Raw genomic sequence first — 18,658 nt, 5'->3', positions numbered from 1 at the left:
TGAGACCTTGTTTCAAAAACCCAAGCCAAACAAACAAACACATAAAATGTCCTACACACACACACACACACACACACACACACACACACACACACACACAACACACCACAAATAAATATAAAAAATAAAGATCACTGGGTCTGGGGTGTCCTCAGAGACAAAGCACTTGTCTAGTATGTGTGAGATCCTGAATTTAATATTCAGCACCAAAAGCTTCCAATACCAATAGTGAGTACTACAATATTAAATTGTATCAAACCAAGAAAATAACTTTGCAACCTATTATTACTAAAAATGACTTCTATATTAATTTACAAAGAATGAATATCAACTAAAGAGATCTATAAACTCTAACAAAATATGCAAAGAATTAAGTCTAGTAACAAGTAAATATCAGGTAATCAGTTTTACTCATTAGTAGCTGAAAATCAAAAGAAGAATCTATCAGAGTGGGAAACAGTGCAGAATGTTGGCAGTTACATAGGAATGCAAGCCTCCTTGTTTGAAGGTTAAAGTTGGTGTTGTTCTGTTGTGATCAGTTTAGCAATATTTACCGAAGTTAAACATGCACTTCCTAACCTGAAGCAAGGGCATCATGAGTTCAAGGAAGCTTGAGGTACACAGTGAGTCTGAGGCTGCCTAATTTAGTCACGGGGAGCCTGTGTCAGAACAGAACAAACCAAGGAAAGCATATTTCTTTGACTCATCACCTCCAGTACCACAAACTGAACTTAGAAATCTATTCCAGATTCCCTGTACCTTGATGTCTAGGGATACGACTCATTAACAGGGCAATTACTTTTCCTTGGAAATATAAGGCCTTGGGGTTTGATCCTAGAGATCACTGCAAAAAACGTAGCTAATTGCAACTTATTTTTGCAATGGAAAGAAATGAAAATAATTTAGCTACTTGTCCAGAGATGATTGGTAAATGGGGTCATGGCAGATTTAAAACACAGAATTATATGCTTCTTTAAGGAGAATGATGTTCACAGGGATATCAGTAAGAAATATTGAGAGAGAGAGAGAGAGAGAGAGAGAGAGAGAGAGAGAGAGAGAGAGAGAGAGAGGAGGCCCAGAAGATGCTGTCTGTATACATTTGTAATATGATATGGAGTGATGGTTAGGGCATGTGTTATTAAACATCCATGCATGTAAATATTTTTATGAAAAAACACAAGGAATTAGTAAATGGTTACACTCGGGAGAACTGGGTGGGGGTTAAAGGGATATGTAGAATAGGGCAATTTTTATGTTTTTCTGACCTCTGGGAAAGTTATAATTATGCCTCTTGATTTTTCTTTCTTTTCCTCTCCTTTTCTTCTTCCTTAGATCTCTCCCTCCCTCCTTCTTTTCTTCCTTCTTTAATGAAACATGGGTAATAGAACTCAAGGTGTTTCCCAGGCTAGAAAATACTCTCCCACTGCACAACCAACTTGGCTATATTTTTTTTCTTGATAATATTTTCTTGAAGTGACGTTGATCCTCCAATATCACAATACCATAGAAAACCTCAGAGCTAAGCCTTTCTTTATTTTTGGTCTACTCCAGTACCAATGGCAGAAAGTTCACATTGATTATTTGCTCGTACCAAGCTTAGGTTGCAGTTCCATTTCTGTGGAGTATTTTCTAGTTGCCAATTTTTAGGTTCACATACATATCTCATATAATGGGAAAAGTCTTTCTAACTGACACATTTTCTCCTCAGTCTAAAGTCAAGCACAGCATCCAGCATCCATCCAATTTTGATCAGCTCTGTAGACATTTTGAATTTCTTTTTACTATTTATTTATTTATTTTATGTGATTATACTATTGCTGTCTTCAGATATACCAGAAGAGGGCACCAGATCCCATTACAGATGGTTGTGAGCCACCATGTGGTTGCTGGGAATTGAACCCAGGTCCTCTGGAAGAGCAGCTGGTGCTCTTAACCACTGAGCCATCTCACCAGCCTCAGTAGACATTTTGGATACCCATAGTTCCATTAGTTATTCAGTAGTCCAAGTCCAGAGCTGATCATATTTGCAGAATGGAAGAAGGGGTGATGAGTAGATGGAAGAAGAGAATGGGGCTGCAGCACAGTAGCACCACTGTTGTTGTACTGACAGTCAGTCATAAAGGCAGAGGCTGAAACCACCCTTTTAGAAGGCCCCTCTGCCATTTGCTCATCTGTCCTCACCTTTACTCCTGTTCCTCAGAATCTATCTTTAGCTCCATAGTTTTCTCCCAGGCCATTCTTACATGCACCCCAGTGCTCACTTTATTTGATTCATTAACACTTTCCTTATTTCTGTCTACTGCTGAACACAACATCACATACAAAAGTCCCGTTCTTTCATTTTATTTTTCTACTTTTAGACTCATACGATCCAGCATGTACATTATCTTTCTATGAATGCATAGCATACTTGAGTAGAGGCACTTGTATAGAACTTAGGTCTATTATTTATAATGTTGTACCTTATAATTAAATTTGATCTGTATAATATACAGCATATCCATTTGTAAGTCCTTGCTTTTAGTTAGGATAACTAGAATGGTACAAAGCTAGTTCAAATGGCTCCTGTGAGCACTGGTACAGTTTAAGTGTCATTTACGTGAGCATTGTAATTTCCCTTAGAATGAGGAGCACACACATTGAAAAATTGAAACCACTGATAAGGGACTAAAACATGTGCATCTATGCCAAGAGGCACTTGGACTGGGAGAACAGGACCAGATAGGCACTTATACTGTAAGAAAGGTAGGCTTGCCATTTAGAACAATTTGTAATGTCTTCTCCCACCCTAGGAGTGATATGAAGGAGTCATACAGATATACCACAGCACTAACACCTCAAGGATTAGCCTCACTTTTGTTTTCATGAGAACAAAAACACTATACATTGGGGTTTTACCACCTGACATCCGCTTTATATTCATGATGTCTTCTCTATTACAAAACTAGGTTGTGAATTTACCAGTTGCTAAAATCTCCATGTATTCAAAACTACTGACCATACTACGGTCTATCACACACACCCAGGCCCACTGTCCCACTTACAACTGTTAGGGGTCATCATCCACCACACTGGGGTTTAGCAGAGCTCCACTTACGTCATGTAGGTGAAAAATGTGCTGAGGGGCTCCAAGGAATGATTTCGGAAATAGTCAAACTCTCTGCATAGCTTCTTCCTCATCTCCGTGTCAATTTTGGAAACAGTGAGAGGGTTTGTTTCATTAGCCAGGAAGTTGCCATAGTCAGTGGTCTGGAGATGAATTTTCAAATCTAAAATGTAAAGAACTTTCAGGTGAAGTTAAACTTGGAGATGCGTTTGTGGTAACTTTAAGGGAAAGACATATTTGCTATCCTCTTACACTTTAACAGAGCTATACACATTTCTAGAGAAGAGTGCTGATCTTCAAAGAAATGAAAGAGTCCATATAAAAGCTGATATTGTTGCACACCATAAGAATACAAAATTATTTAAGAAACAGTATTATTTCACACAGCTAAAAACAAGAAAGTAAACAAACAATTCTTTAGGCCAGAGTGGTTTTTACTATGTGAATTTCCTTTAGAATGAGAAACACTGTCTGAAAGAGGAGCCTGACTGTCAATTTAACAGGATCTGAAGTCAACTGAGAGACAGACCTCTGGGCTAATCACTTCCAAGAAAAGTTAATTAAAGGAAGAAGGCTCTTCCTCAGAATACATTGCACCTTCTGGTGGATGTCCAGATACACAGAGGTCTGAGGAAAAGTGATAGCTTTCACTTTATGCTGGGTCAAGTATATCTCTTCTATTGCTGCTGTTGCCCACTGCTGTAAACCTGTCAATTCAGGACCAGGAGACTCTCTGGAGGAATCATTTAGGCCTTCAGCACTATGTTGAGAATGCTCCACGGACTGATCACCAATGGGTTTTCAGTCCCTCCAGTATGCAAATGGTGGTCATTATACAACCATCCAGAATGTTTATAAGCCATTCTAGTGAAATTCCCTATTGTAACATACCCTAATTCTCTTAGCTCTGTTTCTCTGTAGAACCTTCCCTCACTAAAGGTGGCTTTATATTGACCAGATTTGATCTTTTGTAAGTAATTTGGGAAATTGAAAATGCTGAAGCTCTGTCCCCCTTGAGGAAAAGAGAGACTAGGAAGAGCTGACATAGATACAGGGTGAGGTAGTGTGATGGTTTGTATGTGCTTGTCTTAGGTAGTAGGACTATTCAAAGGTGTCGCCCTGTTGGAGTAGGTGTGGTCTTATTGTAATGTGTGTCACTATGGGTATGGGTTTAAGACCCTCATCCTAGCTGCTTGGAAGTCAGTCTTCCACTAGCAGCCTTCAGATGAAGATGTTGAACTCTCAGCTCTGGCTGCACCATGCCTGCCTAGATGCTGGTATGCATCTTGATGATAATGGACTGAATCTCTGAATCTGTAAGCCAGACCCAATTAAATGTTGTCCTTGATAAGATTTGTCTTGGTCATGGTATCTGTTCACAGCAGTAAAACCCTAACTACAACAGGTAGACAGCCACTATGGCTTGATTTCAATGTTCTTTTGTTACAGATGAAGAAGCTGAAGTCTGGGGGTTTGGGGGGGGAGCAAAATGGTGGAGTCATATGGAATTTATACTAGAACTAGAAGAGAAGATATTGTGCTCTAAGGCTCAAGCATCATTTCTGCACCATTATTCTTTAAATGTCAATGGGTTATGTTGGTAGAGAATTAGACTCAATTCCAGCTTCATTTTAATGTCTGTCCTTCCTCAAAAGGCCATGTGCCATATTTTGTTACTGTTGATCCTGCCCTACTCTCTAGAATAAAATAAACAAACTGGAATTCAAAGCAATGTTTAACCTGACTTTAAATTCATTCAAATTCTACATTTTGCTCTCCATCAGTGCAATCATTATTATATACTCTGTAAAGCCTCAATTTTCTGTGACAAAATTCCTTAAGTTCATTGATCTGAATTTGAGAACACATTGCTAGTAATACTTCTGGCATAGCACCTGCTGTGTTTTGAATGTTTCCTATAGATTCGGGTCTCTGAACACTGGGTTCTCAGCTGCTGGTGTTGCATTGGAAGACTGGGATTGTGGCCTATTTAACAGATACTGGAATAGGATACTGGGAGTAGGCTTTGAAGTTGACATCTGATTCTGGTTTAATTTCTTTGATTCCCGACCCAGCAAGATGTGAACAAATCATGATACAAATTCCATGGGCTCCTTCTAAACAGCCTTCTTCACTGTGGTTTGATGAACAGTTAAATGGGAGATATGGAAATTAAAAATATGTCTACCATAATCTCACTGCTGGGTGCATACTCAAAGGAACTGAAATGAACACATTGATGAGATATTTGCACATATATGTTATTGCAGTGCTAACCACAGCAACAGCTACAGAAATGATCAGATGTCCATCAACACATGCACATAGAAAGTGTTTGCTAAACCCCAGTGAAATATTATTCAGCCTTAAAAATGAAGGGAATCCTGTTATGTATGATGATGCAGATAAACCCAGAGGACATACTATTTAGAAAAATAAGCCTGACACAGACGGGCACGTTTGGTATTATCTCACTAAGATGTGAAGCCTGAGATTGGTGCTTATAGAGGTAGAGAAGAGGTTGGTGGTTACCAGGGACAGGGCTGGAAGATGTTGGTCTTGAGCAAGAGTTGGTTAGAAGGTCCAACATATCTGGAAGAGGAGTCTATCAATATAGCTATTGAAGAACAAGGTAACTAGTAAATAGTGAGGAATTCTGTATCTCAAATCATCAAAAGAATATGTTTTAAAACTTCTCACAGGGTTGGGGATTTAGCTTAGTGGTAGAGTGCTTGCCTAGCAAGCACAAGGCCCTGGGTTCGGTCCCCAGCTCTGAAAAAAAAAAAAAAAAAAAAAAAAAAAACTTCTCACAACATAAGGTATGTGAGGTAATGCTTATGTTAATTTGCTTAGCTGAACAACTCAACGATATGTAAGTAGAGCTTTCAGTATATCATGTGAAACTGAGGGTGAAGTGAACGCTTTTAATCCCAGCACTGACAAGGGAGGCAGAGGCAGAGGCAGACAGATCTCTCTGCATCTGAGGATCCTGACCTCATAGTGAATGGTCACATAGTGGTCACACAGTAAGTTCTAGGCCAGCCTACATAGTAGGATCCTACCTCAAACAACAAACAAACAACAATGCTCCATTTTTTGTTGGCATTATAGATGGGAGTAAAACATTTCAGTATGCTTTTTGCACAGTAGACTGATCACAGATTAAATGTGTGTGCTATGGATTAAAAAACGAGAATAATTTTGAATAGTTAGAGTATAAGGTTATGGAAGCCTGTCATGGTTAGGAGTGTCTGTAATCTTGGCATCTAGGGGCCTGATGCCAGCCTGGAATAAAGAGCAAGATCCTGCATAAACAAATAAACCAAGTAAATTAATAACAGCATAAATGAAGGGTGTGTTAGTTACTTTGCTGGTAAAGAAAAAGTGGTTTATTTTGGCTCATGATTTGAGAAAGGATAGAGAACCAAGAGATGGCTTAGCCGTGAAGAACTTTTGTTGCTCTTACAGAGAACCAGGATTCAATTCCCAGCAACCACATGAGGGTTGGCAACCACCCATAAGCCCTGTTTTAGGGGCTCCAATGCCACCAGGATTGTGGTACACACAGATATATGTAACGAAAGCACTCACACATATAAAATAAAACAGGTAAGCCTTTTAAAAGGAGGCAATAGAATCCTCACGGCAGGGAGGCTGTGAGGGCGGCAGAGTGAGGCATTTGCTTGTACTGCATCATTAGGAAGCAGAGAGAGATGCTGGTACTCGGCTGGCTTCATCCACTCAATAATTTTTATTCACTCTGGGATACACTCAGAGGACAATATGCCCCCATTAAGAGTCCTATATCTTTTAGTAGACTCCAAATTCTGTCAACTCATCACTGAAGATTAAAGCATCACAAGAACATTATATATATATATATATGTATATATATACTTTTGAATATACATGACAAATAGCATCTCACTGATATATAATACTTATTTTTCATGTATGTAAAATATGTACAACATAAAGATATGTGTTAATATGCCATTAAAAAAAGATTGTAGGAGACAAGAAGGTTTAAATCTGAAGAAATAAGTGCAGGTTGTCACAGGGAGAGATTGTAACCTTTACCCTGAGGCTAAGAAAGGGCCACTCCGAGCTGTGAATGAATGCACAGCTCTCACAGCTGGCAGAGGGATCACATGGTACTTGAGAGGTTGAGATCCATGACCTGGCATTCTTTTTCAGTGTCTTGATTAGATCTTGTATCACAGATACTCTTTATTGAATCGATAACCTTTTTAGCTCAATTTTAAGCAATTACACTTCATGCCATGCCTTGTTTGGCTGTCACTTCGGCAGTGCAGATTTTTATATAATTCTGCAGTTTGTTTCTTCACTACTGAAGACTATTTGCCAACAGAAGCTACAGAAGTGATGGTATTTCTTTCAAAACCATGATATTTTGCTCAGTGACATATGTTTCTTTTAAGCTAAATAACTTTCAACCCTTTTCTCTGCCAATGAGAAGCTGCAGTGAAACATCTCCTCTGTTCCAGACCCTGGAGGAATCTTGGAATGTTGAAGTCCCGGAAAATGGAGTAAGGGACCCCTTTCCTTCACTAGCACCAACGTGATCCAACAGACATTGCAGAAGTACTCAGGGTTGTATAGTTTTCAAAACAAGTTTACTAATTTCTTTCTCTCACATCTTCTTCCTAAATGCTTACCTAGGTAGATGTGTCAGCAACGGGCTTTGCAATCAAGTGCATCGGATAAACAGGTATCTTTACAGTAGGAACTGAAAGGCTTTGATTATTTCTTTGTAAAGAGAAAGACACAGATCTTCTAAGACATTATGAAACGAGAGAGCTGCCCTCAGAACAGTGTGTGGAGTTCGCAGTACCATTTTATTAGTCAAAGTAGTGCAGTGAGTAATCTGTTCCTCATTAAATGAGAAAATGTGATGTTTTGCAGAATGTGGTGTCCTCACATACTGCATGAATGTAATCGTTTCTAAACAGCAATAGAATAAAAGAAATCTGTTGGGTTGTTTGAATGCATTGTAGAGTATCTCGCAGGGTGGAGTGTATCTATGTATACCTGAATGCATGTTTGTGGCCAGAGTGTAAAACATTGCTACTGAGGTTCAAGGGGTTGATCCAAAGCCAGGTGGCTAGTGAATGAGGCAGTACCTGGCCATTACCTTCTGTTCACTGATTGGCAGAGAGTTCTGGAAAACTCTTCTATTTTATGAAGCTTGCTGCTTGGACCTGCTTCTTACATTTGAAAATCGAGAGCTACGTGTGCTTGCACATGTCTGGAAGCCTAGTCCTCTGAAGGCTGAGGAGGAAAGATCAAGAGTTTGCCGATGTGGGCTACCTAGGGAGATTTTGACAAAAAACCAAACCAAAACAAAAAGCAAAAACAAAAAACAAAGTCAAAATCAAAATCAAATTTAAAAAAAATGACCACCCGACAAAAAGAAAGATCTCTTCCCTCTTGGAGGTTGTGCCATGAAGGTTCCTTTAGACACACCTGTCATCCAGGGTCTTATGCAGCAACTGAAACTTTTCTGTTTTCCAGCTCTGCTAGTGCCAAGTTTAAGAAGGCCTGATGTTCTTTCTTAACTCAGTTTCCTGATCCAGAAAATATTAGAAAGCTTGCATGGCATGAGTATCATCTCCAGCGTCAGTGCATCAGCTCATCTGTGCGCGCGCGCGTGCGCACACACACACACACACACACACACACACACACACACACACACACACACACACAGTTGGAGGTGAGGGATGGAGGGACAGAGAGAGAGAGAGATAGAAAGAGGGATATAAAACCTATACAGTCAGGCTATAGCGAGGGATAAATAAAATGATAACTGGTTTATTCCTCACCTTTAAAAAGACAAATGCGACATATGAAGAGGCAGTAGATATAACCTACTTGAAAACGTTAACTTTCTCTTCTGTGTATCCATCTAGTTCCTAAACAATTTCATTTTCTAAGAATGTTGATTTTCATCCTCTAAATGAAGGATTTTGCAACTGCTATTCTCAGTTCCAACATTAGATTTAATAATTATCTAGATTTTTAATGCATATAGTTGTTCTGGTTTAAATATGAACTATTTCCCACAGGTTCATCGGTTGAATACTTGGTGTGCAATTGCTGGTGCTGTTTTGGAGATGGTAGAACCTTTGGGTCAGAGAGTCTACTAGGTCTAGCTAGGAAACCCATTGGGAGAAGGCCTGGAAGATTATAGCCCTTTCTAGGAACCAGTCTTTGCTCTGCTTCTAGGATCACAGACAAGCTCCTGCAGCATGGACTGACCCATTGTCTTCTCTTTTTTTATTGGATATTTTCTTTATTTACATTTCAAATGTTATCCCCTTTCCTGGTTTCCCCTCTGGAAACCCCGTATCCCATTCCCCCTTCTTCTGATTTTATGAGGGTGCTCTCCCCACCCAGCCACCCTATCCCTCCCACCTCCCTGTCCTGCCATTCCCCTACACTGGGGCATTGAGCCTTCTCAGGACCAATGGCCTCTCTTCCCAATGATGCCCAACAAGGCCCATCCTCTGCTACGTATGTGGCTGGAGCCATGGGTCCCTCCATGTGTACTCATTGGTTGGTGGTTTAGTCCCTGGGAGCTCTTGGGGGTCTGGTTGATATTGTTGTTCTTCCTATGGATTGCAAACCCCTTTAGCTCCTTCAGTCCTTTCTCTAAGTCCTCCACTGGGGACTCCATTCTCAGTTCAATGGTTGGCTGTGAGCATCTGCCTCTGTGTTTGTCAGGCTCTGGCAGAGCCTCTCAGGAGACAGCTATATCAGGCGCCTGTCAGCAAGTACTTCTTAGCATCCAAGGTGGTCTGGTAGTCCCCAAAGCTGTGAGATTTACTAAGCCTTTCTTTAAGTTATGTATTTCAGGCATTTTGTCATAACAATGAGAAAAGCAATTAGTATGTATAAAATCAGGTACTTCGTCTGTTTTGCTAGCTTGATATTATTCACACAGTATTAAAACTTAGTTCTCTTTGGTGCTTTAGGATGTTGAATCTTCCCTCTCGTCCTCCATTCCTTCTCTCCTCTCTCTTCCAGCTCCTCCTGCTCCCCTTCCCTCTCCCCTCCCCCCTTACTGCTGCCTACTCCTCTCTCCCACTCTTCCCCTTTTGCTTCCTCCTAACTCCCTTTCTAAGTCAGGCTAGCTTTAAACCCAAGACCCTTTTGCCTCAGCCTCCCAACTGCTGGAATTATAGGCATCTCCCGAATCCCTTCATTGACTTTCACCTTTCCCGTTTCGTGTTTAGGAGGCTCATCTGACACTCAGACTCTTGTGTCAATCTGTTAATTGAATTTCTTAGGCTCTTTGCTGTTAAGAAACTTGTGACATAAAATTTACTCTTTGTTAAGAACTGTTTCGATCTTGCCATACTCTTACAAGAGCCACTGGGTGTTTTAAGGAATTTAAAATACGATTTATAGAATGCATAGAATGTTTTGCTGCTAATAAGATGATTTTAATGTCTGTCATCTCTTAATTTTTCCTTGATCCCCATTTTGCAGACCAAGAAACTGAGGCCTGGAGGAGTGGTGTGTTCGTGTTTTTCATGGCAGCAAGTCTGTTGCTGGACACAGGCATGACTCTTGTCCTCACCCATTGTTACATTCAGCATTCTGATACTGATACTGACTTCCAAGGCACCTCAAGGCTTTCTTCAATCCAAACTTCAAACTCATCCCCTGTTATTGCAATGCTATTGTCAGACTGATTCACTTGCCTTTTGCTTTCTTGTAAGTCACTGGCTTCCTCCACTGCCCAGAATGTTTACCTGTCTTAAGCCTTCCTCCAAAGCCATCTGGGTAAGTATTCCTTAAATACTGTTTTTCAAGTTTGGTTCACTTTCATGTGTAAATTGTAACTATTTTTAATTTTTAATTTTTAGTGATATTTCCTTACTAATAATATCTGTAGCTAGATAGGAACAGCCGTTTTCCAGGAAAATCAGATGAAGGGGATTTGGGAATGAAGGTATATGTCTAAAATAGGGAAAATGTTTTGGACTTGAAGCTTGAAAGGTCAGGCAGCAGTCAGCTGACATTGTGGCCTAGTGGAAGACACTGGTGTGCTTTGGAAGATAGCAGTGTTGCACATACATTCTAATAAAACAAATGTATGTGCTAGAATGTGAACAAATTGTGTGTGGTGGTTCAGAGAAAAGTCTGTGGAATAAAAGCCTGTCTCCTATATCTCCTCTTTGGCACAGAATTTATTCTTTAATTTGAGAGAGAGAGAGAGAGAGAGAGAGAGAGAGAGAGAGAGAGAGTATGTGTGTGTGTGTTTGCATGTATGCATGTGTATGTGTGTGTACTGAGAAAAAAATTATATTTCTTATCTACCATATTCACACACCTCCAGCACTAATTTTTGTCTTCAGGTAATTGTTAATTGTATTTAGTTTCCTTCAAATCCTTACACAGTCTTTGAATCTACATAATCATATAAATACATTTGAAAAGCCTACCACCTTTTAAGAGGCCAAGAATACCACACTCTGCACAGCCCTCTCCTCGCTCAGCTCACTTCATGTGCCTTGGTGATCTTTCACTTCTATTACCTTAGACTTGCTTGTTCTAGCTTTCATTTTTTCCAGATGTAGAATATTCAGTTAAAGGAATGTCCCCAGACTTAATTATGTAGTTCCCTACAGATGGAAGTTTGAGTGACACTTACTGAGGTTTGGATGAGAATATTCCTTATAGGCTTTGGCATTTGACTACCTGGTCCCCAAGATGGTGGGTGGCATTGTTATGGGAGGCTAAGGACAAGTGTCCTTGCTGGAGGAAGTTCTTCACTGGGGGTGGGCCTTGAGGTTTCAAAGCCTCGGTGCCCTTTCTCATTCTTTTTCTCTGATTGCTGTTTGCTGTTCAAAATGTAAGTTCTCAGCTTCCTCCATGCCTCCTATCAGGGACTCAGCTTTCTAGAAACAGAGGGTCAAAGAAACCCTTCCTTATTGCCATGGTCATGGAACTCTATCACAGCAGTAGAAAATTACCTAACACAGCACCATTCTTTCGCTGTTCCAAAGAGTATCACGAGGGATATTTGCACAGATGTCCTCTCACATGTGTGCAAGTCTGATGGGATATGGAATTTCCAGGCACTGTTTTTTACGTATTTGAAATTTTGATGAGCTCTTCCCAACTGCCCTTCTTAAGAGTTTATTTTAGCCATTTCATTTTCTAGAATGAAAGACATTTAAAAGGCAGAAACTATATCTTATCCGTGTTTACTTGCTTAGCTAGAAAGTGACTAGTGTATGGTGGCTTGAATTAGTTCCTACAGTTGGAGAAAAACTGGAGATCAATCCCTTTAAAGAGACCCAATTGTTAGGAATATAAAGAGGGTGGCAAAGCAAACAATATGAAAATACTATCTGGAGTCTTGTCCACACCCAGAGCCAGCACACACTATCATCATGTTCAGAAAAAAATATTACTCACTACTAAGCTTCAGGTATTACTGTCTCCATCTTGTCGTTTTCTAAGAGCTAAGACAATTTGCATAAGCATTTCCAATCGAGATTCTGAACATAGTGTTAGCTTTTAACATGGTAACAGCTTCCTTCTTTTGTTCCCAGGAAAGACTGACTCAGTGGCTCCCATGACTCGTGCTTGCATTAGTCAGGGTCAGACTTGGAATGGGTGAGTATTTCTGAGCACATTGGCTCACAAGCCAGCACAATCCTGAATATGAAGACTCTCTAAAGCTTTCCTAGACAATTTTTTTTCTGCCCTCTAAACTTACTTGAAATACTTCGTGTTCTTTGTAAGTGATTCTAGAACAGTCCCGTTGGTATCACGTCAGAAGATGTTTAAAGAAGACAGACTTTAAAACAGTGAAATAAGATTAGCCTTTACCAGGTTAGCTTTTCTTTTGTGAAATGCACCTGCTTCAATGTTGTGCTGTGACAACGAGCGCTGCCTTTTCTTCTTAACCCATAGTTTATATAGTGCATACTCCACCATGTCCTTAACTTACATCCCAGCATGTGCCCTTGACTAATTCTTAACCCTGAATTAGCTCATGAGGTACCTGCATAGTCACAGAAGCAACAGATACACTGCTTTTGGGGACTATTTAATTTCTAACATGTTAGAAATGAACTAAGTAGGCAGTCTGTGTTATTTCTATTAGCAAAACAGAGTTAACATCAAAACGTCATGGTTGTATTCATGGATCTCTGTGTGTGTGTATGTTGCTGGAGATGTCACCCAGAGCTTTATTCATGGCTGGGCTAGTGGCAAGCACTCTACCACTGAGCCATATCTCCTGATACACATTATGTGCCTTTGAGTAGAATTTTAATGCACAAAAAGATATTTTTGCTGCTGTTGCTGGCCTGTAGGTTGCTTACAGCCATCCTAAGCTTCAGTGTCCTCTGCTATATGAAGACAAGAAGTCCTTACTTGAGAAGCTTGAGGTACGGTTCAGCGGTTAAGAGTGCTTGCTACTCTTTCAGGTTGGTTATCACCATATAAGGTGGTGCTCAACCTTGTGCTTGGTGGTCTCCAAGGCATCCCATGCTCTCTTTTGACCTCTGTGGACACATATACATGTGACATACACATACATTCATGCATACAAATGCAACATGCATATATACACATTTTAAAAAGTCTTTAAAAGTTTTCTTATTTTAGCAGAGAAGGGGAGATAGAACCTGAAGAGACCACTTTCAGTAGATAGGCACAGCCCCTGGTGATGGGATGGGGCCACGCACCCATCTCAAAGTTTTTAACCCAGAAACGTTCCTGTCTAAAGGAAGAACAGGGACAAAAACTGGAGCAGAGACTGAAGGAAGGGCCATCCAGTGACTGCCCCACCCGAGGATCCATCCCGTCTGCAGACACCAAACCTGACACTATTCCTGCTGCCAAGAGGCACTTGTTGACAGAAATCCTGTATGACTGCTTCTTGGGAGGTTTAGCCAGCAGCTGACAATGCAGGGAGGAATCCATGGTTCCATGTACATAGGTAACAGAGGATGGCCTTGTCTGACATCAATGGGAGGGGAGACCCTTGGACCTATGGAGATTTGATGCCCCAGTGTAGGGAGGATGCTGGAAGGGTGGGGCAAGAGAGGGTGGTGTGTGTGGGGGAGCACCCTCATAGAGGCAAATGGGAGGAAGGAGAGCCAGGTTGTAGGTTGTTGGGCTTGTGGATGGGTAAGCGGGAAGTAAGATCTCATTTGAGATGTAAAGAAATGGAATGATTCGAATAATAATAATAATAATAATAATAATAATAATAATAACAGAATTCAGTAAAAAATGTTTTCTTATTTGTATTTTTTCAGCACCTATAATAACTCAAATGTGGTTTACTGATTTTTGATTTTCAGTATTTCTGGGTACCTCCAAATTGCAGTCTGGCACACTGGCATACAGAATCATGAATGGTTGGAGGCAATCCCTATAAACTATCATGAGATTCTGTTGGGTCAGCCTGCCCTTCTGAGTTCTGAGTCTATAGACAGATATCTGGAAATTTAATAATTGAAAAGCTGCATGTTGAAAAGAAAGGTAGAAAATCATGAGGTGTAGTTAATTATACAGCAATGATACATGGGCAGGGTTCTTAACTTGGATACAGGGATGCTGTCAAGTGGATCACTGCTTTAGCACTGTTTGGGAAGTTATGTATGTGGACACATGTATAGAAGCATCCTGAAGTCTCCAAAAGGGTCTGAAAAGTTTTGATACTAAATTCAGCTAGGTGACTCTTCTAGGCTAGATATATGCTATATATGTTTCCTTCTTCTCTTCTCTTTCATTTTCAATGGAATCTTTTAGTTAAAACTCCCTATGGCAAAAAGTCTTGTAACTTACAAAAACCAAACAGATTCATTTCATTTTAAACTCTGTGTATATGTATGTAAGGCAGGTGCTTTGGGAGGCATTAGGCACCAGATCCCCCTGGAGCTGGCAGGATTAGATGACGGTGAGCTGTCTGTCCAGTGAGCATGCTGTGAACTGAATTCAGGTCCCCCTGTAAGAGCAGAACTTACTCTGATCCACTCAGCCATCTTGCTGGCCCTGGTGGTCACTTTTAAATCTTGATTTGTGTCCTCTTTACTTTTCATGTCCTAGAATCATCTCTCTGACTTTGACACAACTTCTTTGATTTCTCTCTGAATTCTTCTGCGAGCAGTATGTGTTTGGAGTCAAAAGCCACCTTAACTGATGGTTGGATGTAAATTAGCATTTTTTATTGCTTTTAGAGGCTTGATTCAAAACTCTATAAAATTTATTCAAATGGCTGACTTTTCTCTGAGTAAATATTCTGCCCTGTGTTAAGGTTCCTGTTTTTCCCCTACTTTAAGTTATACATGCATTTTTATAAGTAATTAACATTTTCTAGTCACCAAACTCCCAACTGAATATGCTGTACTTGGAATTATATAACATTGTTTGGAGTCAATAGAACTATCATCTGAAAGATCTATTTATACCAAAAAAGAAAAAAAAGAAAATCGTGGGCAGAGCAAGGCTGATCTGACCTTGGGCAATTGACTCTGGCTGTAACCAGTCCCAACTATGCAAGAGTGATCTCAGCTCCCCTCAGCCTTACAAGAAAGCCAGCAAAGTCACCATCAGATTTTTGTTTTTTTAAATATGGTTTGTTCAGCCCCACAACACCTACTAATTAATTCCTTTTCTAAAAGTTTTTTCCTTAGTGCTTGCTTACGTCTTCTAGAATAATCTAGACGTCTCTGAAAATGAATAAGCAAAGCAGTTTTATTAATAAAAATGGTTACCGATGTACATTCTTTGTTAAGGTTTGAGAAAAAAATGTGAACTGAGGGAAATTATTGTTTATGGAGTGCTTAGCTATTTTTCCCTTGGTAACTGAATAGGAATTATTACCCGGTGTGTATGGTATGCATGAGAGGGCTTCCGAGGGAGGCTCAGGGTCTTGGCAAAACCAGGTCACCAACTCAGATGTAGCAGAGGTCAAAGTCAGGATTTTAACCCATGGTAGATCCACTACACTCCTGGCCTTTCTTTTCTTTTGTTCTTGCCCTTCAGCTCTAAAGGCAAATCTCAAGCAAACTCTCAAATCAATACTGGAAAACTGGAGCTAGATAAAAAAAAATCTCCCAAGCCAAACGTATTACCTGTTTCTTTTTTCTACATAGACTCTAAGCTGGTTGGCGAAGGTTCTTACCAATAGTGTTTGCAATTACGTGGATAAAAATAGATAGGACGACAAAGGGAACACAGTACTTTAAAGTATAATTATCACAATATCTTAAAAACTGCTCTTTATTGAGACGTTAGAAATCAAGTTAAAAGATGAATGTACCATCTACTCTGATTGCAAACCATAGAAACTTTAATATACATTTCTGCGACAACTTCAGGGGACGCTGTGGGTTTCTGGGTGTCAAGTATCTCAGGTGATGATTATACCTACCACATGGTTTATCCCTACTGCTCTATAATGGAAAGAAATATTAAATTGCATCTAGAGAATACGGGGAACAGAGATCTTTTTCTTTTCACAGCCAATGCCTCTGGGGATCTGAACACCAGGACCAGAAACCTCTTTGGGACTTCTGCCAAGGAGATCACAATCCCTTTCCCCTCCTCCCAGAGAGCAACATCATGCTTGTTTGTTGGAATGGGATGAGGCGAGTGGCTTACCTTCCAAGGTCTCACACTGCACTAAGTTGACATAGTCCTGTTGAGTTAGGAGGCTGGCTTTGCACCCTCGCACCAGGCCCTCCAGGTAGCCATGGTCCACATTGAAGTACAGCTCTGCCGTCTCAAGCATCCTGCTCAGGCTGAAGCAGCTCTGAGTCCTGGAGAGCCGCTGAACTGGCCTTGGTCTGGGGAAGTGTGGGTGTTGCGGTCACTCAGCTGATAGTCAGGGTGCTACTGACTAGTTTGCTCCGGTTTCAGAGGCAGTCAACACAGTGCCTCATACGACTTTGTTTTTACAGCAACAGTGAGTCAGCCAAACGGTCTAAGAGGCACCCGGAGAGAATTCGCTGTCGGGAGGAGAGGTGAGAGGAGGGGTCCTGGCATTTCTTCCCTGGCACAGTCCAAGGTCGTGCCCAGTTTTGCCAGTGACACCAGGATGCTGTTGTAAATATACCTTTCCCAATTCTGAACAACAATTCTAAGTTATATTTACTTCATTTAGGGGGGACTGTTAATATGAGCAAAAGTTTCTTATTTTTCGAGGCAGGGTTTCTCTGTGTAGCAGCCCTGGCTGTCTGGAAACTCACTTTATAGACCAAGCTGGCCTTGAACTCTTAGAGATTCACCTGCCTCAGCTTCTGAATGGTGAGATTAAAGGCATGAGCCACAACGCCTCACCCAAAAGTTTCCTTTCTTAAAACACTGAAAAAATGCTGATGGTTCATGCCTTTAGTACACAGCACTTGAGAGACTATACGTGGAGATTTGCCATGAATGTGAGGAGAGCGTGGGTTACAGAATGAAACTCTTGTCTCAAAAAATAAAAATAAGCAAAAAGCATTTAAAAAGAAAACAAGAACAACAACAACAACTTATAGACAGAAGAGATAATTCTGTAATATAGTGTATTTGTTCAACAAATTAGCAATGTCTTGACATTGCTAAGGGCTGCCAGTTATTTCTTAACCAGTCTATATTCAGAGCCTTACAATTACATTCTAATAAACTACTACCTTTGCACATTTCGGGAGCTGATTATGTGCTCTTTGTCCCTGCCCCCTGCTTCCCATGGTTACTTTGAGACAGATGCTGTGACTCCCCAAGTCACAGATAACAAGTTAGATTTCCAAAGCCTTGAGGCAGCTCAGAAAGCACAGCTGGCCACGCAGGAGATGTTAACGCAGCGGGTACTTAACTGCTGAGATGGATACTCTAAAAGGGTTACTTCTTCTTCCCATAGACTCAGCTCACAAACTCGCAAATGTCTTCCCCATGATTTTCTGGGACAGGGTTTCCTATGTATTCTGTCAAGGGTTCACATAGAGTTAAGGTGTCAGAACTTCTCTGGGCTCCCTCGGAAATACTGGCAAGTAGAAAAGTTCTAATCCATGCAAATTCTGCTGTATTTTTTTTTTTTTACCACAGAGAATCAAATTCTTAGCTCTGCTCACGGTCCACGTCTGAATGTCCATGATTGACAGGAGATCAAGGCTCTGATTATATTGCCACAGCTCTCCTACAATCCCACCGTCTGCAAACATCCTGATCCTGCTTTCTCATGAATCATTCGTATGAGCTTCTTTATCATTTTCACAGGTCTAATTTGGATGTACGTTGTCATTTTACATAGTTAAAAATGGATGGAAATTTACACATAATGTGTGACAACAATGTTTTATCATTTTCTTATGTTTCTCTATTATTTCTTTCCTTGATGTTGGATCTATTTGATTTGAATGGTAATTTTTCTCCTTTCATTCTTCCTTTCTGTGCGTGTTACTGAATCAAGCCCTAGAACACTCTTAGCAAACTATAGCAATGAACTACCCCATTACCCAAGAGGGAAACATTCCACCCATCAGTGTGCTCCTATGCAATTCTTCTTGGCCTACC

General features: G+C 40.4%; 1 protein-coding gene across 1 annotated transcript in view; it reads right to left on the bottom strand.

Moving 5' to 3' along the window:
* Nucleotides 1-16,992, bottom strand: part of Atp6v0d2 (ATPase H+ transporting V0 subunit d2) — a 46,900-nt gene extending 29,908 nt beyond the window's left edge. Inside the window, exons 1-2 of the mRNA XM_032890356.1 lie at nt 16,766-16,992; nt 3,098-3,269 (exon numbers count right to left, since the gene is read on the bottom strand). Coding sequence (XP_032746247.1) covers nt 3,098-3,269; nt 16,766-16,895 — 302 coding nt within the window. The 5' untranslated portion in view covers nt 16,896-16,992. The remainder of the gene's footprint in view (nt 1-3,097; nt 3,270-16,765) is intronic.
* Nucleotides 16,993-18,658: the final 1,666 nt, after the last annotated feature.

The sequence above is a fragment of the Rattus rattus genome, chromosome 1, assembly GCF_011064425.1.
Source record: "Rattus rattus isolate New Zealand chromosome 1, Rrattus_CSIRO_v1, whole genome shotgun sequence".
Taxonomy (NCBI): Eukaryota; Metazoa; Chordata; class Mammalia; order Rodentia; family Muridae; genus Rattus; species Rattus rattus.
The sequence above is the reverse complement of the archived record's forward strand: the minus strand, read 5'-3'. Positions and strand labels throughout refer to the sequence as shown.